The 26,312-nt window shown below is 39.2% G+C and overlaps 1 protein-coding gene across 2 annotated transcripts; it reads left to right on the top strand.

Moving 5' to 3' along the window:
- Nucleotides 1-25,804, top strand: LOC129398774 (cytochrome P450 2C19-like). Of its 2 annotated transcripts, XM_055119004.1 has the most exons (9): nucleotides 1-168; nucleotides 12,178-12,340; nucleotides 12,496-12,645; nucleotides 14,090-14,250; nucleotides 17,582-17,758; nucleotides 19,183-19,324; nucleotides 22,493-22,680; nucleotides 24,535-24,676; nucleotides 25,499-25,804. In XM_055119004.1, the coding sequence occupies exons 1-9, from the start codon at nucleotides 1-3 to the stop codon at nucleotides 25,678-25,680; spliced, it is 1,473 nt and encodes a 490-aa protein (XP_054974979.1). In that variant the 3' UTR covers nucleotides 25,681-25,804. The 2 variants fall into 2 exon arrangements, with proteins under 2 accessions (XP_054974979.1, XP_054974980.1); XM_055119005.1 differs by lacking the exon at nucleotides 17,582-17,758.
- The last annotated feature ends 508 nt before the right edge of the window (nucleotides 25,805-26,312 follow it).

The raw sequence follows: 26,312 nt of genomic DNA, 5'->3' as shown, positions 1-26,312 counted from the left end.
ATGGATCTGCTTGTGTTCCTGGTGCTCGGTATCTCCTGTTGCCTCCTCCTTTCATTCTGGAAACAGAGCTCTCAGAAAAGACATCTCCCTCCTGGCCCTACTCCTCTCCCAATTATTGGAAATATTTTACAGATAGATGTTAAGAATATCAGCAAATCCCTGAGCAATGTAAGTATGTTTTATGATCCTCCAGTGACTTGTTATGGGTAAATAAATTAGCTTCAAATTTGAAAATGATGTCTAGTCTTGGCACACTTTTAAAATTAACCAATGCAAATAAAATTATTCCCTGAAATGATTCGCATTTCTTTTGCCATTTTCAATGTATTATCTCAAACAGTAGAATGAAATGATGTATTTGTCGGTAAAGAAAAATTTAGAGTTTTGTATGATGGAATCAATATACTACTATGGCAATTTCAGTCATTTGCTATAATTTTTGGTTCAGGATAAATGGAAGAAAGGGTTTTGTGATTATAGATTTTATGCCATATTCCTCTACTATAGAAAGTTTGTTTTTCTAAGAATAACAATGAACATTGATTTACTCTGAAGTGACAGAGTGGGCCTAATTTCAATAAATTGGTCTGGGAAGAGCTTGACTGACTGAAAGAAAGAAGTAATCAGCAGGACCCAATGTTGTTAACCAAATTCATATGAATGCTAACAAGAACTTCTGTGTGTATCCTATGAAGACACAGGCTGGAAAAATTGTGCTTCCATAAAGTGCTGCATGTGCTAAATTACCTTTGTGATGCCACTATTCCCTATATTGGGAGGGGAGCAATTTATCAGCCTGGGCATTAGGACATTTCTACCTTCTCATACCTGCAGGCCAGCACCCACCCAGGGACTGGTAGTTGAAACACACTGCATTAGAGCACCTGAATCTATTTATTTACTTACTTATTAAATGTACTTTTTATTCAGTAGCATTGGTTAAAGAAGTGGAAATCTTATGTTTAGGACTATATTGTTTTCAAAAAAATTTTATTTTATAAAGTAGCTTGCTATATTTGATTATATTTAACATTATACCTTCCACCACCGTATTTAAGATGTTTCCATCTTGAACTTTAACCCTGCCCCCAGAGCAGAAACCAAATAATTAATTTTGTATTGTTTGTTATAAAAAAACACTAAAAATGCTCTAAAAAAGTTTTTTTAGAGAAAAGAATGTGAAGATTGTTATATTTCACCAGGGCCCATTAAGGCCTTACTATAAGAAATCAGATGAGTTGCTGAAAGTTGAGCCTTGTGTGAATATATATATATACATATATATATACATATATATATATCATATTTGTTTAAAAGTATTTCCCTTTAAGATTGGTTTCCTCCTACTTAATCCCCATCAAATGTGGTTGGTACTCTTGGAGTATGGGTGTTGTGCATTATGAGTTGTCATGAGGCCACCAGTGCAACTGTGAGGTCTAGAAATGCATTCATTTCTCGATAAGGCTCACCCCAGCATGTGGAGACCGGCCCTGAGCATGGCAGCGGTTGAGTTCTGGAGGTTTTCAGCTGACAGGGCTGGGTTCCTTGGGGTTGGGAGGGGTCTCACTGCCCCCCTTCAGAGCACCCTGAATGAAGCATCATGGAGTGGGGTTTGGGGTCATGGTTACGGTGTGTGTCGTCGGGTTATGCTTCATTCCGGAGAGAAGGACATGAGACTCTGGATCAAGGCTGATGATAAAATTATCTGGCGCCAGCCAGAATTGGTTTATGGGCTGAATGCTGAGTGCCAGGAAGCACAGGGATACAGGCAGAGGATCCCTGTTCCAGATTCTGTTGAATCCAGCGTTTTCAGTCACAAAGTCCCACATACCTGGGTTCAGGACCACATTGATAAGACACTATACCTATCAACAAAATACCAATATCCCCAATTCTGTCAGGAGAGTCTAAGGGTTTGATTGCATTGGCCGTTGTCTGTCTTCTCTCTTCTTGCTTCTTGCTTCATTATATAACGTGTGTGAGTGAGAACTTCTGGTATATATCTTTCTCTTGAGTATTTTGCTTATATCACCTACACCAGTTTCATTCATGTTGTAGAAAAAGATAGGATTTCCTTTTCTTTTTTCCTTCTTGTAGTTGAGTGGTATTGCATTGTCTGTAAATAACAAGTGGTTTTTTATATATATATTTGCAAATATATCTATCTTCTCATTTGCATATCATGCCCTTAATACTCAAGAAAGAAATTGTTGAATGATAGATCTCTATTTTATTAAATTATTTTACTTATTATTTTATTAATAATTATAAATCATTAAATTATACTAAAGTTAATGTATTTATTATATAATAAAACACATCATTTTATTATTAAAATAATTTTATTATTGTTTATATATAATAAAATAACTATATTTATTATATAACAAAGTGACACAATTTTTAATATGTTGGATGATAGAGCTCTATTATAATAATATGTTATTATATAATAAATATAATGTAATTATTATATTATATCTATTTATGTAACTAGTTGAGGTAACATCACGATCAGGATCACGAAATCTCATTGATTGTCGAATTGCTTGAGCGGTCTCAGTAACCTCTCCATTCGTCCTATCCCTGAGATTTTAGAAGCCTTCTCTACTCGCCTTCCCAACAATGCTCGCCAGCCCGCATTGGAGGCTCTTTCAGGGTCAGGGGATGAGATCCAGCTTATTACTGGCTTTGGCATATGGATACATCATGGGAAGCTTACGAGACTGACCCATGTGGGCAGGAAACTCTCAGTCGCTTGCTAGTTTCTCCCAGAGGGAGAAGTAGATTATAAGATATTGTGCGCTTCTGGGAACTTGCTTTTAAGTCTCTGGATGTTGGCCACTGATGGGATTACACACACCTGGGATCCTCTACCAGTACCTTCATGTGTGAGGCTTGTCTGAACGTGTGGAGAGGGGCCTTGAACATGGTTGTGGTTAGGTTCTGGTGATCTTCGGGTGCCGGGAGCTCTGCTCGGGACGGGGAGGGAAGCTGGAGCCCATCCCTTCTGAAGGGTCCCGGGGAAGACAGCCAGACATGCAGGCAAGAAACTCTGAGGTAACATAGTTATTATGTTAACATTTATGAATATGATATACAAAGTTACTGCACCTCTACCATCTCTAAAGTGCCAAAGAATACTATCATTCTGTTATTGAGTGCCCAAAGTGTATGTTTTGTTTGTTTTTGCCACACCCAGCAGTAATGTGGTTTACTACTGGTTCTCACTCTTGGTGAGACTCAGGGGACCACATGGGATGCCAGGAATTGAATCCAGGTTTGCCACATGCCTGGCAAACACACCACTATCTGTACTATCCATAAAGTACAATACAATCCAGCCCCTGAATTGTATTTTGGGGTGTGTGGTGTGTGTGTGTGTGTGTATGTGTGTAGGAGAGTTGCCTATTCCCATTTTAAAAATAGGAAAAATAAAGATGTACACACCTACTAAAGACCTACATTTTGAAAGTAGTATGCTTACAACACCTTTCCCTGACAGCTGCAAACCAGGTTACGTCATCTTTGTTGAAGTTCCAATTCATAATTTACTCACTGTATTAAGAAATGTGAGGCATTCAAACAGGGGGATACTATGTTGCTTAAAATGGTTGATGCGGGCTAAAGCCATGATCCCAGAGAGTCAGAAACAAATGTCAGAACCTAATGGCTTTTGGCAAAAATGCAACGGACTTTGCATTAGGTTACCAGCCCCAGGTCTCTCCAGTTGGGGAATGGTGCCATCTGTCTGCCGGCTACCCCTGGTGGCTCAATGGCTACCATTTTCCAGAGAACAATGGACAACCTGGTAAGGGCGTGACATCATATGTTATTCATAATCAGCAATAGAATATAATTTGTCTGTTCATTTCTTCTCCCCATTTTTTACAAATGGCCAAAAGGCATGTGAAAAATGCTCCACATTGCCAGTCATCAGGGAGATGCAAATCAAAACAACAATGAGATATCGTCTCAGACCACAGAGATTGGCACACATTCAAAAGAACAAAATCAACCAGTGCTGGCATGGATGTGAGGAAAAAGGGACTCTCTTTAACTATTGGTGGGAATGCCAACTGGTCCAGCCTTTCTGGAAAACAATATGTACAGTCCTTCAAAAACTAGAAATTGAGCTAGTAATTTATGACCCCGCAACACCACTTCTGGGAATATATCTTGAGGCTGCAAATAAGCACAGTAGAAATGACATCTGTGCTTATATATATATTCATTGCAGCACTGTTGACAATAGCCAAAATCTGGAAACAACCCAAGTGCCACAGAACAGATGACTGGTTAAAGAAACTTTGGTACATCTGCACAATGGAATACTATGCAGCTGTTAGGAGAGATGAAGCCATGAAATTTGCTTATAAATGGATAGATCTGGAGAGCATCATGCTAAGTGAAATGAGTCAGAAAGAGAGGGACATGAGGCTGATACCCAAGGATAGTAGATACAAGGGCCTGGAGGATAGCCCCATAGCTGGAAGACTGCTTCATGAGCGGAGGGGAGAAGGCAGATGGAACAGAGAATGGATCACTAGGAAAATGATGGCTGGAAGAATCAGTCGGGATGGGAGATGTGTGCCGAAAGTAGATAATGGACCAAACATGATGACCTCTCAGTGTCTGTGTTGCAAGCCATAATGCCCAAAAGTAGAGAGAGAGTATGGGAAATATTGTCTGCCATGGAGGCAGGGGGAGGGTGAGAAGGAGGGGGTATACCGGGGAAATTGGTGGGGAATGGGCACTGGTGGAAGGATGGGTGTTTGATCATTGTGTGACTGTAACCCAAACATGAAAGCTTGTAACTATCTCACAGTGATTCAATAAAATTTTTAAAAAATTACAAATTGTCTAATGTTGCCTTTACGGCAGATCTGAGTGCTGGGGTAAAATCCAAAATAATAATGGTGGAGTCTGGTGTCAAAATATTGAATGTAATCAAAGCACAGAGAGAGTAATGTGAAAATCATTTGCCACACAGGTAGAGGAAGGGTGTGGGATGGGGGATATACTGGGGTTTTTGGTGGTGGAAAATGTGCACTGGTGAATGGACAGGTATTTAGTCATTGTATGACAGAAACTTAAACCCGAAAGCTTTGTAACTGCTCTACGGTGATTCAATAAATAAATTTATTAAGTCACTGTCACTGTCATCCCGTTGCTCATCGATTTGCTTGAGCGGGCACCAGTAAAATCTCTACTGTGAGACTTGTTACTGGTTTTGGCTTATCAAATATGCCACGGGTAGCTTGCAAGCTCTGCCATGTGGAAATTTATTAAGAAAAGTTCAAATAAGATCCCGGAGGCCACACATGTGTGGCCTTACCGCAGCTGCACGAGCATGATTCCAGAGGCCAGCTAAACTACTTTTGCTACGGAAGCACCTTGCAAAATGTCTCCAGACTGAGAACTAAGCTGAGGCCCAATGCCTACCCAGGAGGGGAAATGTTTTTCTCTCTCGACTTTTCCTTGTTGGGGGGGGGGATGAGGGGACGTGGCAATCGCCATATTATGAGGACCACAGACAAGAGATAAAAGCTTGCAGTGATCTAATTATTCCTGGAAGAAATTTCCCTGGACTTAGTTGCTAAAATACAGAAATCCAAAACTGCATGGCTGCTATCGCTTCACAGAGACCTCATATCTCTTCACAGCAGGTCTGACTCCAGTGGGGAACTCCTAACAATAATAGTGAGTTTTTTTGTTGAAACATTGAATGTAACCAAAGTAAAGAGAAAGTAAAGTGAAATTTATCAGTTACCCAGGTTGGGGGGGGGGGCTGTGAGGGGGTGAGGGATGTGAGGTATACTGGGTTTTTTTTTTTTGGTGGTGGAATATAGGCACTGGTGAAGGGATGGTTGTTTCAGCATTGTATAACTGAGACGTAACACCGAAAGCATTGCAATTTTCCACATGGTGATTCAATTAAAAAAAAAAAAGAAAAGAACAAATAATATAAAAAGTTGTTACTAAGCAGCACCTTGGTCCTATACTGTAATGATGCTCATAGAGTTGAATGCCAGGACCCAAAGATAACAATTTTGATTGGGTCCTGAAGTTCTGGAAACCACCAGGACCAAATATGGTGGTGCTTTTGGGATTTTAGGGTAGCACCCTATAAATCTCAGTAGTTGGAAACCTGTGATGTCAGGAATTGAATCAAGATTTCATATGTGCAAAAAATATGCCCTAACTAATGTCCTAAGAGTTGACCTATATTGATCTATATTGATTACAAACTGCAGCAACAGGATGCGAGGGTGCTCTTGGGAAGGTGGGTGGCACCGGCCCCGCCTGCTGCCAAGATGTGATCCCGGGGGCCGCACGTGTGTGAGGCCTCTCCGCAGCTGCACGAGCGTGACTCCAGATGCCAGCTAAAGTTTTCGGCATGGGCAGCTCCTCGCAGAATGTCTCCAGACTGAGAACTAAGCCACAGCCCCATGAACGCCCAGGAGGGGAAATGTATTTCTCTCTCTTGCCTCTTCCTTGCCGGGGGTGAAGGGCGTGGTGACCGCCATATTATGATGACCACAGATGGGGTTTACAAGCTTGCAATGATCCAATATCTGGAAGAAATCTCCCTGGACTTAGTTGCTAAAGTACAGAAATCCAAAACCTCGTGGCTGCTACTGCGGCCACGCAACCTCATATCTCTTCACAACAGGTCTGACTCTATTGGGGTACTCCTAACAGTAATAGTGAGGTTTGTGTTGAAATATTGAACGTAACCAAAGTAAATAGAAAGTAAAGTGAAATTTATCAGTTACAAGGAGGGGGGACGCGGGGGGCGGGATGGGAGGTGTACTGTGGTTTTTTTTTTTTAGGTGGTGAGATATGGACACTGGTGAAGGGATAGTTGTTTCAACATTGAATAACTGAGACTTAAGTCTGAAAGCATTTAATTTTTCACATGGTGATTCAATAAAATAAAATTCTTAAAAATAAAAAAGTAGACCCATATTTTGCTATTTATCATAGTATTTTAAAATCCTGACATTGTGTGCAATCAAAACTTTATGGAAAGAAAGTTAAAAAATAGATTTATGAATTTCAATTCAAAAAAGATGGTTGATGTAAACAAGGGTCAGGATTTATACTCTGTGGGAGAATATTTACCCTAAATACATGAGGTCCTATGTTTGACCCCATGCTTCAAAAAAAACCGGAGAATAGCTGAATTGAATTATTTTTAAACTTTAACTACTCTATTCCTTAAATTAGTGATGTGCTCAGTTTTTTCTCATACTTTGTCCTATTGAAGTTCTCTTCCACTGAGTCCTCACTTCACTGAGCAAGGGTCCAAGAGTTTGACCGAGTTGCTTTGAAGTCTTAATCAGGGAATTTAGAAATCTCTAAAGTGCTAGAGCACTTCCCCGATTTTTATCTCTGACCATCTGGCAGGTGAGTCTCTCATTTTTTTCATTATGTCTTGTGCTATATGAGGCTTGCAAGAAAGTCCTGTGTTCAAGAAGTCCTCAGTAGTAATTGGGAATTCATCACAATAAATTCCAGACAGTGATTCTGTAATTTTGTGGACTTGGATGACTGATGATAATGTCATAAATTTCTTGCAGCTGCTATTGAGACCTGGACTGAGACCCAGGCTAGTGCCTGGTAATTGAGTAGCAATGAAATTCAATGGGCCTGAGAAGTTGTTGAGGATTTGGGGTCTTGAGTGTGCAGTAGCAGCTGTAATACTCAGCAGACCCACATCTTCTAAGGGATTTGAGTTTTCCAGAACCTGTCAGCAACTGTAGTAGCAAGATCATTAGTACAATCTTGTGATTGATATTGCAAAGGTTTGTCAAGACTCATAGCACCACATTTTTGTGGAACTTGTCTCTACCAAATTTGCAAATAATGGGTTCCAAGCATCAGTTCAGAAAATCAGCCAGTGAGTCCTGGGATGGGTCCAAGAGATTGACCTAGTAAATGCCTGTAAATGCCTGCCTGTCATGTTTTAATTAGACTGCGAGCTAGCCTGGGTTTGAGATGGCCAGTACCCCTGTACTCCTTTTTTTCCCTTTTAATTGAATCTATGTGAAATACATTGTTACAAAGATTGCACAATCAGGTTTCAGTCATATAAAGTTCTAACAACTATCCCTCCACCAGTGTATATTTTCCAGCACCCATGTCTTCAGTATCCCTCCCACCGGCATCACCCCCAGCTTGCCTCTATGGCTGACACATTTCTTCTTTTTCTCTCTACATTTTTTTAAAATTTATTTATTTTAATTAGTGAATCACCATGAGGGTACAGTTACAGATCTATACACTTTTGTGCTTATGCTTCCCTCATACAAAGTTCAGGAACCCATCCCTTCACCAGTGCCCATTCTCCACCACCAGTAAACCCAGCATCCTTCCCACCCTCCCCAATCCCATCTCCCCCCACCCCACCCTGCCACTGTGGCAGGGCATTCCCTTCTGTTATCACTCTCTAATTAGCTGTTGTGGTTTGCAATAAAGGTGTTGAGTGGCCACTGTGCTCAGTCTCTAGCCCTCATTCAGCCTGCAACTCCCTTCCCCCACATGGCCTTCGACTGCATTATAGTTGATGATCCCTTCTCTGAGTTGCCCTTTCCCTAGTAAGCAAGGCCAGCCTCCAAGCCATGGAGTCAACCTCCTGGTACTTATTTCTACAATTCTTGGGTGTTAGTCTCCCACTCTGTTATTCTATATACCATAGATGTGTGCAATCTTTCTATGTCTGTCTCTCTCTTTCTGACTCATTTCACTCAACATGAAACTTTTCATGCCGAACCACATAAATACAAAATTCATGACCTCCTTTTTTTAACAGCTGCATAGTATTCCACTGTATATATGTACCAAAGTTTCCTCAGCCAGTCATCCATTCTAGGGCATTCGGGTTTTTTCCAGATTCTGGCTATTGTAAACAGTGCTGCGATGAACATACATGTGCAGATATCATTTCGATTATACTTTTTTTGCCTCTCTGGGATATATTCCCAGCAGTGGTATTGCTGGGTCAAATGGGAGCTCAACCTCTAATTTTTTGAGAATCGACTATATTGTTTTCCAGAAGGGCTGAACCAGTCGGCATTCCCACCAGCAGTGTAGAAGGGTCCTTTTCTCCCCACATCCTCTCCAACAGCGGTTGCTTTTGTTCTTTTGGAGGTGTGCTAGTCTCTGTGGTGTGAGGTGGTATCTCGTGGTTGTTTTGATCTGCATCTCTCTGATGATTAGTGATGTAGAGCATTTTTTCATGTGCCTTTTGGCCCATTCGTATTTCTTCCTTGGTAAAGTTTCTGTTCATTTCTTCGCCCTATTTTTTGATGGGGTTGGATGTTTTCTTCTTGTAGAGTTCAACCAGTGCTTTATATACCATTGATATCAACCCCTTATCTGATGGGTATTGTGTAAATATCCTTTCCCATTCTGTGGATGGTCTTTGTATTCTGGTCACTGTATCTCTTGCGGTGCAGAAGCTTTTTAGTTTAATGTAGTCCCATTTGTTGATCTCTGTTTTTCCTAGATTGCTTAGTTCCGTGTCACCTTTGAAGATACCTTTATCTTAAATATCCTGGAGGGTTTTGCCGACCTTGTCTTCAATGTACCTTGTGGTTTGTGGTCTAATGTTGAGGTCTTTAATCCATTTTGATCTGACCTTTGTACATGGTGTCAGGTCAAGGTCTAAGCCCATTTTTTTGCATGTGATTGTCCAGTTGTGCCAGCACCATTTGTTAAAGAGACTTTCCTTGCTCCACTTCACATCTCTTGCTCCCTTATCGAAGATTAGATGATCATACATTTGGGGTTGTGTGTAGGGATATTCCACCCTGTTCCATTGGTCTACAGCTCTGCCTTTGTTCCAGTACCATGCTGTTTTAATTGTTACTGCTTTGTAGTAAAGTTTGATGTTGGGGAGGGTGATGCCTCCCATCGTCTTTCTCCCAAGAATTGTTTTAGCTATCCTTGGACGTTTGTTGTTCCATATGAATTTTAAGATTGCTTGATCCATTTCTTTGAAGAATGTCATGGATATCCTTATAGGGATCGCGATGAATCTGTATAATGCTTTGGGGAGTATTGCCATTTTGACAACATTGGTTCTCCCTATCCATGAGCAGGGTATATGTTTCCATTTCCTCATGTCGTCTTTGATTTCATGGAGTAGCGTTTTGTAGTTTTCTTTGTAGAGGTCTTTTACTTCCTTGGTTAAGCTGATTCCAAGGTACTTGATTTTCTGGGGCACGATTGTGAATGGGATTGCTTTTTTCATGTCCCTTTCCTCTGCCTCATTGTTTGCATATATGAAAGTCATGGATTTTTGGGTATTGATTTTGTAGCCTGCAGCTTTACTGTATAAATCTATTGTTTCTAAGAGTTTCTTAGTAGAGGCTTTAGGCTTGAAGCACACGTCTCCCTAGTACCAAAAGCAAACAAAGACACCACTAAGAAAGAAAATTACAGACCAATATCCCTGATGAACACTGATGCGAAGATCCTCAACAAAATATTAGCAAATTGGATTCAACAACTCATCAGAAAGATCATACATCACGACCAAGTGGGATTCATCCCGGGGATGCAAGGATGGTTTAACATTCCGAAATCAATCAACATAATCCACCATATCAACAAAAGTAAAGATAAAAACCATATGATCATATCAATAGATGCAGAGAAAGCATTTGATAAGATCCAACATCCTTTCATGATGAAAACCCTCGCCAAAATGGGGTTTGGAGGAACTTTCCTCAAGATAGTTGAAGCCATCTATCACAAGCCTACGGCAAGCATTATCCTCAATGGGGAAAAACTAAGGGCCTTTCCTCTGAGATCAGGCACAAGACAAGGATGCCCACTCTCACCACTCCTCTTCAATATAGTACTGGAAGTACTTGCGATAGCTATTAGACAAGAAAAAGAGATTAAGTCCGTCCAGATAGGAAAGGAAGAAATCAAATTCTCATTATGGTTTTCAATACAGATACTGAGAGGCCATCATGTTTGGTCCTTTACCCACTTTCAGCACACATCTCCTATCCATAGTGAACCCTTCTAACAGCCATTGTTATAGTGGTCCCTTCTTTATCACAACTGTCCTCTTCCCCAGCACTTGAGGCCAACTTCCATTCGTGGACCAGTCCTACTGGCTCTTTTCTCTACTATTCTTTGCTGGATACTCCTGTACCTCAAGTTTGAGAAAGTCTGAATGATGACAAGCGTGCACAGTCACAAGAAACTGTGTTGGCTCCACATAAAGTTCATGCTTGCTGAAGTATGACATGGATACAAATCTCCCAGAATCCCTGAGAAGCAAAGACTAAGAGTTGAAACTTAGGGATTTACAGGGGATATTGTGCTGTAATTTGTAATAGACCTAGTGAGTATAGAGGGGATTTGGGGTCAAGATTGTGAGTTTCAAGATGTTTCAGAGCACCAAGACGAAGAGGCCTAAGTGAGTACCAAGAGTTCAATATCTAATGTTGACAGCCCCTTGTGTGTTCTGCTGTAGTCAAACAGGCCTCTGTGTGGCTTGAGAATTTGTGGAGGAGTGGCCTTAGGAGGAAGCTATGCTTCAGTCACACAGTACAAGCCCCAAAGGAGTTGTATGGAACACAGCAGACTATGGGAGATGCTTTGCTAGCTGGCTGCCTCTGGAAGTGCCACAGAGTGCTTTCTGGCTATAGGCATGTTCCTAGCACTCAGATGTGGACTAGAGTGGACTAGATATGTTTGGCTAGGCTTAGGCAACTCAGATATCTCAGTTCCCAGTCAGCTCAACTACTATAATGGGATGGTAGAGCACTCCTTGGGATCTGTTTCTAAGAAGATAAATATCTTAGTTGTTTCCTCATTTGGGGGCAAGTAAACCTTATTAAGTGAGGCAAATAAAACTTTTGCAGATTTATTTGATAGTTAATTTATGCAATTAATAAACAGTAACAACAAGTCTCACAATGGAGATGTTACTGGTTCCTGCTCGAGCAAATTGATGGACAATGGATGACAGTGCTACAGTGCTATTAATTATAACCCGTGTACTGTTACTTGGGCCATTGTTTGACATATCCTAGGTCATCCATAATTGGCAGCTACTACAATAACATATGTTTATGTTTTAAATTCAGAAAATTTATTCAGATTATGTCGGAGTGTCTTCTTTGACCATTATATGCATCTTCTTTCCAGCTTTCAAAAGTCTATGGTCCTGTGTTCACTGTGTATTTGGGCATGAAACCCACTGTGGTTCTGCATGGATATGAAACAGTGAAGGAGGCCCTGATTGATTTTGGAGAAGAATTTTCTGCAAGAGGCAGTTTCCCACTGGCTGATAGAACTACTATTGGAAATGGTAGGTGTGAATGCACTCATGTTTAGCATTACTAATGAGGATGAAGAAGAGAGAAGGCAGATATCAAAAGTGTTCATTGAAGGAGCTGCCACCTCTTGATTTCTTTCTTTTTTACTTAGGACTTCACTTATACTTTGTATTTCTTCTTCTGGTAGGAATTATTAACAGCAATGGAAAGAAATGGAAGGATATAAGGCGCTTCTCTCTCATGACCTTGAGGAATTTTGGGATGGGAAAGAGAAGCATTGAGAATCGTGTTCAAGAAGAAGCCCACTGTCTGGTGGAGGAGTTGAGAAAAACCAATGGTATAGATACAATGCCCAACTGTTACCCTTTCTAATGACATCCTTGGAAAATTTTCAGACACAGCCAGTTTTCATTCAGGTAGTAGCTGCCAGCTGTTATATAGCGTAGGGATTATTTGAGGCATAAAATCAAGAGGTTTTATCTGTTTGCTGTGTTTGTGTATACCTCACATTTGTGCATCTAGTGTGAATATAAAAGATTGTTTCATCTGTTTCTTAAGTCTGAGAGTTTGTTTTAATAATGAATAGGTGGTATATCTAACACATTGATATTTTGACATTATTCTTTAATATTTGAACCTTCGTTGAGTACATTACTCATTATTGATTTGTCAGAGAGTCTTTTTCTTCATGATCTGGTACTGTTAATTTTACATATCTAGGACTTCATTTCTTCCATGTTAGTTTACTTTGTATAATGTTAATGTTTCCATTTTTATTATTATTAAATAATATTATTAACATTTCTGTGTGTTATATGTATTGTTTAATTTAATTTAATTTTTTTATTTCTTTTTTTGCTTTTTGTGTCACACCCGGCGATGTACAGGGGTTACTTCTGGCTCTACACTCAGGAGTTACTCCTGGTGGTGCTCAGGGGACCATATGGGATGCTGGGATCGAACCCGGGTCGGCCGCGTGCAGGGCAAATGCCCTACCCGCTGTGCTATCACTCCAGCCCCTTGTTTAATATTAATTGAGTAACTTCTCTTTTTTTATTTTCTCTAGCAGGGTCTGTCAATTTTGATTAAGTTTTACAAAAGAATTCTAGTTTCATTGCTGTGTTTTATTGTTTTTCTTATCTATTTTATTTATTTATTCTTTAATCTTTATACTATCCTTTTTTGTTTAGACATGATTGTACATTTCCTAGTTTCTTGATAACTTAAGTTACATTGTTTATTTGTTATCTTTATTTCTTCATTTTTGGAATATAGGAAGGGCCTCCCAAAAGGGAGCTTGGAGGTGGGGCACTCATAGTGATTTGAAATCAACTATATTGAATGGTTCAGAGTGAAGGCCTGAGGATATGGTGGTGTTCATACCATTGTGGCTAGGGACCATCAGGTCAACCCTGGAGATGATTTGGGGCTTCAGAGATATATCTGATGATGCTAGGGCATTGGGGATGTACAGTGCCAGAAATTGGACCTACTGGACTAGGTCCAATGCATGTGTACCATTTCTCTTGCTTCATCTATCTTTTATTATTGATGTAGCTTTTTTATTATCACTTATAAATTTTACTCTTAGAATTGTTTTTGCTGCAAGCCATTAGTGATTTTTTTGTTTGTGCTTATCAAATATTTTATTGTTAAGGGAATTTATATGTAAGATGTTGCTGTTAAGTTTCTAGTGATAATTTTTTTCTTGCTACAACAAGCGTGTATCTGTATTTTCATTGTTTAATTTTGTTTAAAATTTTTTTGTTATTCTTCTGTAGCGTCACCATGTGATCCTACTTTTATCCTGGGTTGTGCTCCCTGCAATGTGATCTGCTCCATTATATTTCAGCATCGTTTTGATTATAGAGATCCAGATTTTCTAAGTCTAATGGAAAAACTTAACGAAAATTTCAGTATTCTGAGTTCTCCATGGTTGCAAGTGAGTGTAAATTCCTTTTCTTTTTTTTTTGAGTTTTATTTGCTCTCCATGTTTTATACTACTTTTTTTCTATGCATTGTTCACTTTAAGATGATATTCTTAAGTATACATTGTTCCAACATATGGACACTGTTCCATGCATGGCACTTTTGTCCATGCATACAATATTCCAGTACCATCCCTTCCACCAGAATGTCATCTTCCCCTTGTCACATCCAAAATGTCCTTTAGTAGCCCCCTATCCACCCTTACCTCTCACCCCTTGGTGGAATCAGTTCTAGAGACCAACTTTCTGGTTCTATTGCCTTTGATCCTTTGCTGTTCCCTTCTATGTATCTATATAACTCATATGTGAAAAAAGAGAATTCTGTAGGACTGTGGGGGTTGTGTGTGTGTGTGTGTCTGTGTGTGAAGCAAGGTAGTTTTTATTGAAACTTATTTAGATATATGTGAAGGGAGAAAGAGGGAGTAGTACATGTTCAATAGAGAGAATAGGCTTCTCCAGAGTGGAGATAAGAAAACAAAGAAGCATAGAGATAATCAAGATACATGTTCAAGGGAGAACATGAGCTTGAAGAACAAGCTGAATGTTTTTCCTATTTAATCATAATGTTTGCTGTTTTCTCCAAGTCCAAAGGTCTAGTGCACCAAACTATGAAGTCAATGTATGAACCACAATTTCTACTCAGTGCTTAGCTTCATAGAATGCTCTTTAAATATAGACATGAAAATTCTGTACAGAATAAGGGACAGAATTTCACGATAATTAACTCTTTTAAGTGTTTTTTTTCTACAAAAGCCCAAAGTCCAGCTTTCACAAAATAATTTTGTATTTTTCTAAAAAATGTGCACACTACTAAAGGATATCCACAGATAACATAATATAATGAACATTTATCAACATTATTATATTAGTTGCTAGAAATAAATTAGGAGGAGAATATCTTATTCAAGAAAAGAGCATTTTAGGCTTCACACATGATGTCAAATAACACTGAGTAAAGTGAGAATCTTTGATGCTTTTCTTTTTTTTTTTGTTTTTGAGTCGAGTCCAGTGATTCTCAGGGGTTACCCCAGATTCTGGACTTAGGAATTACTTCTGGCAGTGCTCTGGGGACCATATGGGATGGAGATCTAGTTCAGTCAGCCACATGCAAGGCAAATGCCCTATGTGTTTATTGTTGTTCCTGCCCTTTTTTTAAAAAAAATTTTTATTAAATCACCATGTGGAAAGTTGCAAAGTTCTCAGGTTTATATGTCAGTTATACAATATTCAAACACCCATCCCTTCACCAGTGCCCATATTCCACCACCAGAAACCCCAGTATACCCCCCGCCCCCACCCACTACCCCCTACTGTATAACTAATGAATTTCACTTCATTTTTTCTTTACCTTGATTACATTCCATAATTCAACACAAAACTCACTATAGTTGTTGGAGTTTCCAACCAAGAGAGACAGACCTACTACATTTGATAATTAGTTTTTCATTGCCGGAAATGAAGAGATATGTAGCCCCACTGCTACAAGTACATAACTCTCTCTCTCTCTCCTTTTTTTCCCTTTTTCCTTTTCCCTTTTTTTTTCTTTTTCCCCCTCATCCCACTTCCTGTGCCTCATAGTATGGTGTACGCCACACAGTGTCGGCCAGCGTGGGGCTTTTGCTTAGTTCACAGTCCAGAGGTGGCTGCTACATTAAAAACCTTCAATATTTCAACAAAAACTTACTGTTATTATTTGGAGTTTTCCCCCCCAAGTCAGATCTGTTCAAATGGTCAGATCTGCGTCCGCGCGGTTTTGGATTTCTGTATAAAGTCCAGGGAAAATTCTGCCAGAAATTACATAGCCCAGCTCACAGTCCCAGTGCATTGCTGTAAGAAGTCTCTGAATTCAAAGTCTTTAGGCGAGAGGGTCCGATTCGCGCTCAGCGGCTCCGGATTTATCTGGGCCGAGGGCGTGCCGGTTACGCCCCCTTCCTATGAGTTCCTGGGAGCCCCAAAAGTGAAAACCGAATACCTGTGGGCTTGGAGTCACCGAAGATGGCGCCTGTCACATGTGTGCCGCCAGGCCACCGCTTTCCGTGCAGGAAGACAGGGTGGGGAGGAAAAAAAATCCACCCCCGGCAGCACAGAGTTGTAGCCCAGTTCGGTGCCCCAGTGCATCGCTATCGGATGCTGCGCTGGATGCCTGAATGTGTTACATCTTTGGAATCAAAGTCTTTAGGCGCAGAGGGTCCGATTCGCGCTCAGCGGCTCCGGATTTATCTGGGCCGATGGCGTGCCAGTTCCGCCCCTCCTGCCCTTTTTGATGATCTCTTTTTTATATCCTAATGATCAAGGCAATTATTTATTTATTTGTTTGTTTGTTTGTTTGCTTTTTTGGGTCTACCCAGCAATGCTCAGAGGTTATTCCTGGCTCTGCCTCAGAAATTATTCTTGGCTTGAGGGATCATATGGGATGCCAGGGATTAAACCTGGATCAGTTGCATGTAAGGCCTTACCTGCTGTACTACCACTCTGACGCCCTCCAGGCAATTATTTTTGAGTGATAAAGTAATTGGGTTTATGATTTCCCAACCATAAACAAATATCAAGTATTACCCTGTAAGTAGATAAGATGTTCTGCCTTCTGTTTAAACCATGTGATATGACCAGAGAGTTTAATTTAACTACTCTACTCATAGTTACTGTGAATAGAAAGTTGAAAGGTGCTACATAGTATATTCAGGATTTTCCCACTTCTAAATTACTGACTCTATTTGAGACTACGAGACAGGATTTTTAAAAAGCAGTATAAAACTATAGCTATATCAGGATGCTTATCCTCCCTTCACCTCTATTACCCACAAGATGGGAATCTTAGTGTTTATGTCATCCAGAATTTCAATACTGTAGGGAACTGAAGTAAACAATAAAATAATTAATACAGGATACTTTATATTATAAACATGATGTATGAATATAGAAAATATCTGTGATCTTCATCTGCTTGTCAGAATTTTCTCCATCAAACACATCTATCAGTGTACAAATTATGAAGGAGTAAAACAAAATTTCCCTTTAAGACAGAGAACACTTTTAAAATTTTTGGCCAAGGTTTGACATGTGGTGTACGTCTTCATTAAACTTTTTTTTTCATTGGACTGGAGAGACAGCTCAGGGATTAAAGCACTTGCTTTGCACATAGCTGGCCCTATTTATTCCACAGTTTTGATAGGAGTAATCCCAAAGCATTGAACCAGGAGTAAGTGCTGACCAGCACCAGGGTAGTGCACCCCCATGAAATACTCAAGTTTCAAAACTTTAATAAATCATTGTTTTCTCTTTTAGCTTTGTAATGCTTTCCCTGTTCTCATTGACTATTTCCCTGGAAGTCATAACAAAGTAATAAAAAATATTGAGTTCTTTAAAAATTATGTTTTTGAGAAAACAAAAGAACATCAAGCATCTCTGGACACTAGTAATCCTCGGGACTTTATTGACTGTTTCCTCATCAAAATGCAAGAGGTAAAATGTGACTGGTAGTTTAGTTATTTGGTTTATTAAGAGTGTTGTATTTAAAAAGAAAGAATGCTATATTTACGAGGGAGGATTCTGTGTAAGGAAACTAATGTTGTCAAGGTCTTTTGCTATTTCTTGCATAAATTAATAGAAATGAAATATTACAGAAGAAGTAAAATTTAATTGTTAAGATAAGTGGAATGTATAAGTTCTTTAGGCACTTATAGTGGTGGAGGTGTTGGGAGCAGAGAATTACACTTTAGGTAAACTAGAATCAACGAATTACAAATAAGTTACAAAATGTAAAAAATCATTCCATAATTGAAGGTTGATTCTTTTTTTTTTTTTTTGCTTTTTGGGTCACACCCAGCAATGCACAGGGGTTACTCCTGGTTCTACACTCAGGAATTACCCCTGGCGGTGCTCAGGGGACCATATGGGATGCTGGGATTCGAACCTGGGTCAGCCTGGGTCAGCCTGGGTCGGCCGCGTGCAAGGCAAGCGCCCTACCCGCTGTGCTATTGCTCCAGCCCCTGAAGGTTGATTCTGATTGTGGCACACTTTATATTGAAGACTAAACCAAAACTTCAATTTTTTTGAGTTTTCTGTATGTCTGATAACTGGAAATAAAATTTAATATGTTGTTGCTATAAACAGTTGAGGGAGTTTCAAATAACCAATTGTATGAATGGAAGAATAGAAGTGAGGATTGGAAATTAAATTTAATATGTTGTTGGTGTAAACTAGTTCAAATAACCGAATTGTATGAATGGAGGAATAGAAGTGAGGATTGGAAGTGAATTGGGATATGGAAGAGAGAAACATCTACTGATATAAAGTGGTATAAAATGATATAAACGCAAAATTTGGTATTGATTTCTAAAAGTATGAGTTTTGCTACTTGAACTGAAAAAGGCAATTCTTCTAGCATGAATTTGTACTGCATCAGGTTAAGAATCAGTTGACTGAAAATGTAGTCATAGTTGCTTGCTTGTAGAAAGTTTTTCGATTGAGAATCATGAGTATCCGACTTTCTCATTTTTTCATTTTCAGCCAGGATAAAAGTGTAGGCTTGGGCGATACCAGGCTGTACTCAGAGCTTACCCCTGGCCCTGCACTCAGGGATCACTCCTGGCGGGACTCAGGGAACCAAATGTGGTGTTGGGGATGGAACCTGGATCAGCCTCTACAAGGAAAACAACCTTCCTATTGTACTCTTGCTTTGGCCCAGCTTTGTCATTATAAAGTTTGTTTTGCTTTTTCTGGGTCCCTCAACTTTCAACATAATTTTAGGATAACCTTTTCAATTTATGCAGAGAAGCCTGCAAACTTTTGATATGTTGACTTAATTTTTTAACAGAATGAATTCTTTTGGATTTACGAGTTCTGGGAAAATCAGAAATCAAATAATCATATCAAATTATTTCTAGGAAAAGCACAATAAAGACTCGGAGTTTACTTTAGAAAATCTGACTATCACAGCCGCTGATCTGTTTGCAGCTGGGACAGAGACAACAAGCACTACACTGAGATACGCTCTTCTCCTCCTGCTGAAGCACCCTGAGGTCATGGGTATGAGCAATATAATAGATGGATGGATGGCAGAAATATCTTGCAAGGTTTAGATGTGCTTTCCATCTTGCTTCTTAGAAAGCATCAGTAAATAATATCTGTATGATCAAATTAATGAAAGTATCATGATGGGAGGGCTGGAGTGATAGCACATTGGGCAGGGCGCCTGCCTTGCACGTCCTGGATTCGATTCCTTTGCCCCTCTCAGAGAGCCTGGCAAGCTACCGAGAGTATGCCACCCTCACGGCAGAGCCTGGAGAGTTACACATGGCATATTAGATATGCCAAAAACAGTAACAAGTCTCACAATGGAGACCTTACTGGTGCCCACTCAAGCAAATCGATGAACAACAGGACCACAGTGCTACATCATGATGGGAAATCTTATATAATTCCAGAAGATGCAGTGCTAAGAAAGGTGAAGATACTACTTACTACTGGCAATATCAAAAGTAATAAATGATGATCTGGATTTCATGGGGGGTTAGTTGTGTCAGCCATAACCAGCATCAATTAACCGGTCCTGCATACTAGATTTCTATGAAAATTTCTCTTTGAATAGAAGGTAGTTTATTTACAGATCCTCGGCTCTGTAAATAATATATACAATTCTGAAAGTATATTGTTCTCAAGTCATAGTAAGAAAGTGGGAAGTTTTCTTATCAAAACTAAATGGGAATTTAGAAATCTAGTGTTTTTTGGAGAAAATGTACACATTAAGGGATATGTTTTAAAAAGCCAAATTCAGGGACAAAAGATAGGACAGCAGTTAGGGAGCATGATTAGTATGCACTAGACCTGGGTTTGCTGGGTTTGATTCCACGAACCACATGGTGCCCTGAGCATCGTTGAGTGTAACTCTGAAAGCCTCGGAGCACCACCTGGTGGCTTTGGTGTCCATAGGATCTGAATAGTGTTGATGCACATGACCCTTGGCCTCCTGAACAGTTGGATGTGGTGGAGGAAATCAAGCCCAACTGGGGCCTGCTGACATCCTGACTGCTGTACTCTTTCCAGGCCTCACCACAACTCCTTTTATCAGGTAATTGTTTCCCTTATAGGATTAGAGAGGGTTACTCCACAGGGACAGCATGTACATGAACCAACACTCAGCCACACTCACAATGCAAAGGAAAGCATTACTTGTCCAGCTCATAAGAAACGTTTAGAATCAATCTCCCTGGGGCTGGAGCAATAGCACAGCAGGGAGGGCGTTTGCCTTGTACGGGGCCGACCCAGGTTGATTCCCAGCATCCCATGTGGTCCCCTGAGCACCTCCAGGAGTTAATTCCTGAGTGCAGAGCCAGGAGTATCTCCTGTGCATTGCCGGGTGTGACCAAAAACCAAAAAAAAAAAAAAAAGAAAAGAAAAGAACATTCAATCTCTCAAATTTAGAAACTGTGCTCTAAATTTGGAAATTAAGTTGTATAGCAATCAAAAGAGATGCATTTTCAAATGGGTATGCTTTATAATTTTTTCCCTCTTATCCCTTTCTCACTTTAAAGTCATAAATCGCATCATAGGAAGTCATGGTGTCAGAGAACTTTTGAAGGGGAATGAAAGTGTCAGTAAGTCAGACCTAGAAAAGAACACATCAAAATTGGGGTATATACTGAGGGGAGATGATAGGGACAACAGAGACCTGAGAAATCACATCAGATTTTCTTATGTTCACCGTATCTCTGTATCACTGTCATCTGTTGTTCACCAATTTACTCAAACAGGCCCCTGTAACATCTCCATTTGTCCCATCCCTGAGATTTTAGCAGCCTGTCCTTACTAGTCTTTCAAAACAATAGGAGGCCTCTTTCAGGGTCAGGGAATGACCCTGATAATGATAATGATACCTGTTATTGTTACTGTTTTTGGCATATTGAATACACCACAGGGAGCATGCCAGGCTCTGCCGAGTGGGCGGGATACTCTTGGTAGCTTGCCAAGCTCTCAGAGAGGCATAAATATTTATTTCCCTCTATGATGATGTGTCGCTGCTGCGCGGTCTTGGAATTTGTTTCAGACTTGTTCCGAGCGTGCGGAAAGCGGCCTGGAGCAGAGGCGCTACCTTATAGAAAATTAAAAAAAAAATTTAATTAATTGAAAGCAAACAAAAAACAGTTGGAAGCTATGTGTTTAGTATTTGAAAATGAAAAAAAATTGGCGGGTTGGGTTGGACCACATTTGCTCTGTGTTCAGGGGACCATATGGGGTGCTGGGGATAAAACGTGTCTACTGCATACAAGGCAAGTACCCTACTTGCTGTACTATTGCTTCGGCCAGAAAGCAAACAAAATTTTATCGTAACAACTGAATTGTGTGTTTGGTATACATTTAACAACTTTGAGTTTTAGAGAAATTATTAAGTACTAGCCTTCAAGTTAACTGAAGGCTCCATCAAAGACCATTTTTCGCTATTTAATAAAGTAATTTTATCCTCTAATTTCTGTATTAGCAAGGAGGGCTCTATAGAAAAATTATTGTTGTGGGTTTGAAACTATATGTTCCTATTTGGAAATAATTAAAAAATGAGACTGTATAAAATTATAATTGAATTGGAAGAAATGGTTTGGTCCAAGTAAGTACTCAAAGTGATTATGGTTATATTGCTGGGGTGCATTGTTTGTGTAATCAGAAAGACATTGAAATAAAGTTTCTTATAGTACTTTTGGTGTAAACATATTGGAGAAGTATAATCTGAAAATAGGAGTTGAGGATGGAGGTGATTTCCAGACCAGCCAATCTGGTAGATAAGAGACATAAATAGTAAATAAAAGAAAAATGAAAACTCAACACATACAGATAGTTACATTATAATTTAGTTTTCAACCATTTTTATTTCTGATTAAAACAATGTTTGATTTCTCTTTGTGTGATTCAAGACTTTAGTTTTCTGATTGAATTTTCTGATGTAATTCTGTTCTATTTAAAAACATTCCTGCATTTTCCTTTGTATTGTCACATATTATAATAATAGGTAGGTATAGACTATCTTGTTTGGCTTATAAGTAATGATATTTATCTATATAATAGAATTATCTATGTCTAAGTGCATTTCTTGACACAAAAATGGTGTTGTGATAACTTCACAAGCCTATTTCATGCATCCTTGAAGTGGTATACAAACGCAGCTTAAAATTTTTTTTTCTCTGAGTCATGATTTGTGTATTACAGCTAAAGCCCAGGAAGAGATTGAGCATGTGATTGGCAGACACCGGAGCCCCTGCATGCAGGACAGGAGCAACATGCCTTACATGGACGCCTTGGTGCACGAGGTCCAGAGATTCATTGATCTCGTCCCTCTCAACCTTCCCCATGCTGTGACCCAGGATATTAAATTCAGAAATTACATCATTCCCAAGGTAAGATTTGTTTTTCTTATACTGACCTCTGCTTATCAATTTTCCTTTTCACATTATATATATCCAATTCTTAATGAACACAGAGAGATTTGCAAAAACTAAAAACATATCTGGTGCCTGCCTGTATGTCTTCCTTAGAATGATGTCTATTCTATTTTCTGCTAATATTAATTTTTATCTTATATTTTAGGTAGTTTTTATAGAATGAAACTGTTTACCAAGATGTAAGAGGAGTGAAAGAGGGAAATGTTTTCAAGAATGAACAGAGGCTTCACCAGAGTAGAAATAAACAAGCAAAGAAACGTAGAGACAATCAAATGAGAAACGTGGTCAGGAGAAAACACAGGCTTGAAGATCAAGTCTTGTACTCATTTTTAAATTGAGTTGTTTTTGACATTTTGTTGCTGTTATTTGTTTTGGGAGTTTAGGTCCCATGTGGCTCTGCTCAGGGTTATTCTTGATTCTGTGCTCAGGATCACTCCTGGAAAGATTTGTGGATCCATTACGAGGTTTGGGGGATCTAACCAGGTGGGGTGTATTCAAGGCAAAAGCCTTCCCAACTGTGCTCTCTGGCCCCTGTTTTTTTGTTGTTTTTGATGAGTTGTACGCTTTTCATATCTTTTGAATAATTGTCTCTTGTCCTATATATGGTGTCCAGATATCTTCTCCCAGTCAGTAAGCTGCTTTGTGTGTGTGTGTGTGTGTGTGTTGTGTGTGTGTGTGTGTGTGTGTGTGTGTGTGTGTGGTTTCCTTGACTGTGCTAAGGATTTTAGGTTTTTTTTTGGTCTCAGTTGCAGTTTATTCCAATCTCCATTCCCGAGTTCTGCTTCTCTCTCTTTCGTCCCCGCTCACTCTCACTTCTTTTGCCTTGAGCTCTGCTTCAGTGTCTCCCCTGCTTCTGTCTGTCTCTCTGTCTCTGTCTCTATAGTCTCTCCTCTGGTCTCTTTCAACCGCTCTGTCTCTGCTTCTGTGTCTTCTGTCTGTGTTGTCTCCTTCGCTTCTGTGTATTCCGTGTGTCTTCTGTGTCTTCTCTTGTGTCATCTTCTTCTGTCTCCCTGTCTTCTTCCTCTGTCTCCTCTGTCTTCTTCGTCTGTCTCCCCTGTCTTCATTCTCTCCTCCTCTGTCTTCTTCCAGTTTAATTTAACTAATTTATTTTAAATTTTGTTTCTTATGTCATTGGAATTGAGTCCCAAAGACATCTCTGATGTGATGTGCAGTCTATGCAATGTTGGAGTTTATTGTGAATGCTTTTCACAACATAATTTGTGGTTTTAAGTCTTACAGCCAAGTCTTTAATACACTTTGAGTTATTTTTTATACATGGCATAAATATTTAGTTTTAATTTTTATAAATAATTTTTGATCAGTAAAAAGGGGCCATTGAATTTTTTATTGTTCGTTTTCTGAATACTTTAAAAATCTTGGGTACCAGCTCTTTACCAGATGGATGGTGTGCAGTTATATTCTGCCATTCATTAGGGTGCCTCATCATTTTATCATTGTTCCTTTCACTTAGGAAAAGGTTTGTAGTTTGATGTAATCATGTTTGTTAGTTTTACTTTTGTTTTCTGCCATTTGCAATTGAGTAACAAAGACACCATAAGCCAATATTCCCACTCCTGTTTTTCTTCTATCTGTTTTGTGTTTCTAGTCTTATATACTATACCATAATCTATTTTGAATTATTTTTTATTTATGGTACTAGGCAGTGGGTTACTTGATTTTTTGGCATCTCAGTATCCAGTTTTCCTAACATTTATTGAAGAGGAACCCCTTGCTGCTTAATATTATCTCGTACATTTCTTCCAACTCCACAAACACTTTATGAGTCAGGTTAGTTGTGTTTTATTCCAGGGCACAACTATACTTACATCACTGACTTCTGTGTTGCATGACGAAAGAGAATTCCCGAATGCAAAGATGTTTGACCCCGGCCACTTTCTGGATGAGAGTGGAAAATTTAAGAAAAGTGACTACTTCATGGCTTTTTCAGCAGGTATTAAAATTTATTTCCTTGGTACATCAGCAGTCAATTGACAATGGATTTGCTGACAATACACAGTGCTCACTCTAGGGCTAGTAGAATAGTTCTTTGTTCATGATCAAGAACAGAATCTTATGGTCTAAGCAGTTTTCCCTCTTTCTACACACCTTCATTATTAGGTCAGATCACTGATATTTTGGAAAATTCACTCATTTCTTCCAAATTCAGAAAGAATTTTTTTTAAAAGACAAAATATAAGAAAATTGCGCTTTATAAAATGGAACGGTGTGAGATAAAACTTGAAATATCATGATATATTGGAGATTATTTAGCATGAGTTCTGTGAAAGTATGAAAAAGACTCAGACAAAATGGACAGATCATCTAATATCAAATTAGAAACAGCAAACACTATAATATCAAATTAGAAACAGCAAACACTATAATATCAAATTAGAAACAGCAAACACTATAATATCAAATTAGAAACAGAAAACACAGCTAATGTATTTGTTTCAAGAAAAGTATTAATGGAACTCTTATATATGAAAGTAGGAGTTATAATTTAAAACTACTTTTCAAAGTTCTTCCTTTGTGTTCATGTCAATAACCGTTGAAAGAACACCTTTAAAATAAGCCGTTAGGCAATGTATGGTGTGTGTGTGTGTGTGTGTGTGTGTGTGTGTGTGTATTACACTTTTCATCCATTTGTCAAAGCATCATATTTTTTTATTCACCCATTTAACCACTCTTTAAATAATTATTGCATATTCTCCAACTGACAGCCAGAAACAGGGTTCAAGGACTAACTTTTCTTTGTATTTGCTTTTTTCAGGTAAACGCTCATGTGCAGGAGAAAGCCTGGCCCGCATGGAACTGTTCTTATTCCTGACCACCATTTTACAGAAATTCAACTTGAAATCTGTGGTTGACCCCAAGGACCTTGATACTACCCCTGTTGCCAGCGGATTGGGTTCTGTGCCCCCTTCTTACAAGCTCTGCTTTGTTCCTCTGTGAGAAGAATAGATCACCTACTTCTGTTATGATTTTGTCTGAAAATCCCTCCATATAGGGCTTTGTTTACCTCCTTCCCTCTTTACCCATTTCCTGAGATGCTATCTCTGATCTCTCCTCCCCTCATATCTCCATTGTCTTCAGATTCAAAAAGATCCAGTGTTCATTAAAGATGGGCTTTCCGAGTTTCACTTCAAAGCCATGTTATTTCTTCATAGTCTGTAACATCTATATGCTCATCACTGTCATCACTGTCATCCCATTGCTTGAGCAGGCACCAGTAATGTCTCCATTGAGAGACTTGTTACTGGTTTTGGCATATCGAATACGACACGGGTGGCTTGATAGGCTCTCCCGTGTGGGTGAGGTATTCTCGGTAGCTTGCAGGGATCTCAGAGAAGTATAAAGGAATTGAACCCCTGGTCGGCCTCGTGCAAGGCAAATGCCCTACCTGCTGTGCTATCACTACAACCCTTATATTCTTATATGTTCTAAAATTGAATCATAACATCAATATGCTCATACTTCCCAAAATTGAAAGTCGGCACTATAAAATTAAGCAAGGGATTAGTGTATGCCAATACACAGACAACTTTTCTTATTATGTTCTAAATTTTAAAACTAATATTTTATGA

The sequence above is a fragment of the Sorex araneus genome, chromosome 11 (genome assembly GCF_027595985.1).
Source record: "Sorex araneus isolate mSorAra2 chromosome 11, mSorAra2.pri, whole genome shotgun sequence".
Lineage (NCBI taxonomy): Eukaryota > Metazoa > Chordata > Mammalia > Eulipotyphla > Soricidae > Sorex > Sorex araneus.
This window is presented reverse-complemented; position numbering and strand designations above follow the sequence as displayed.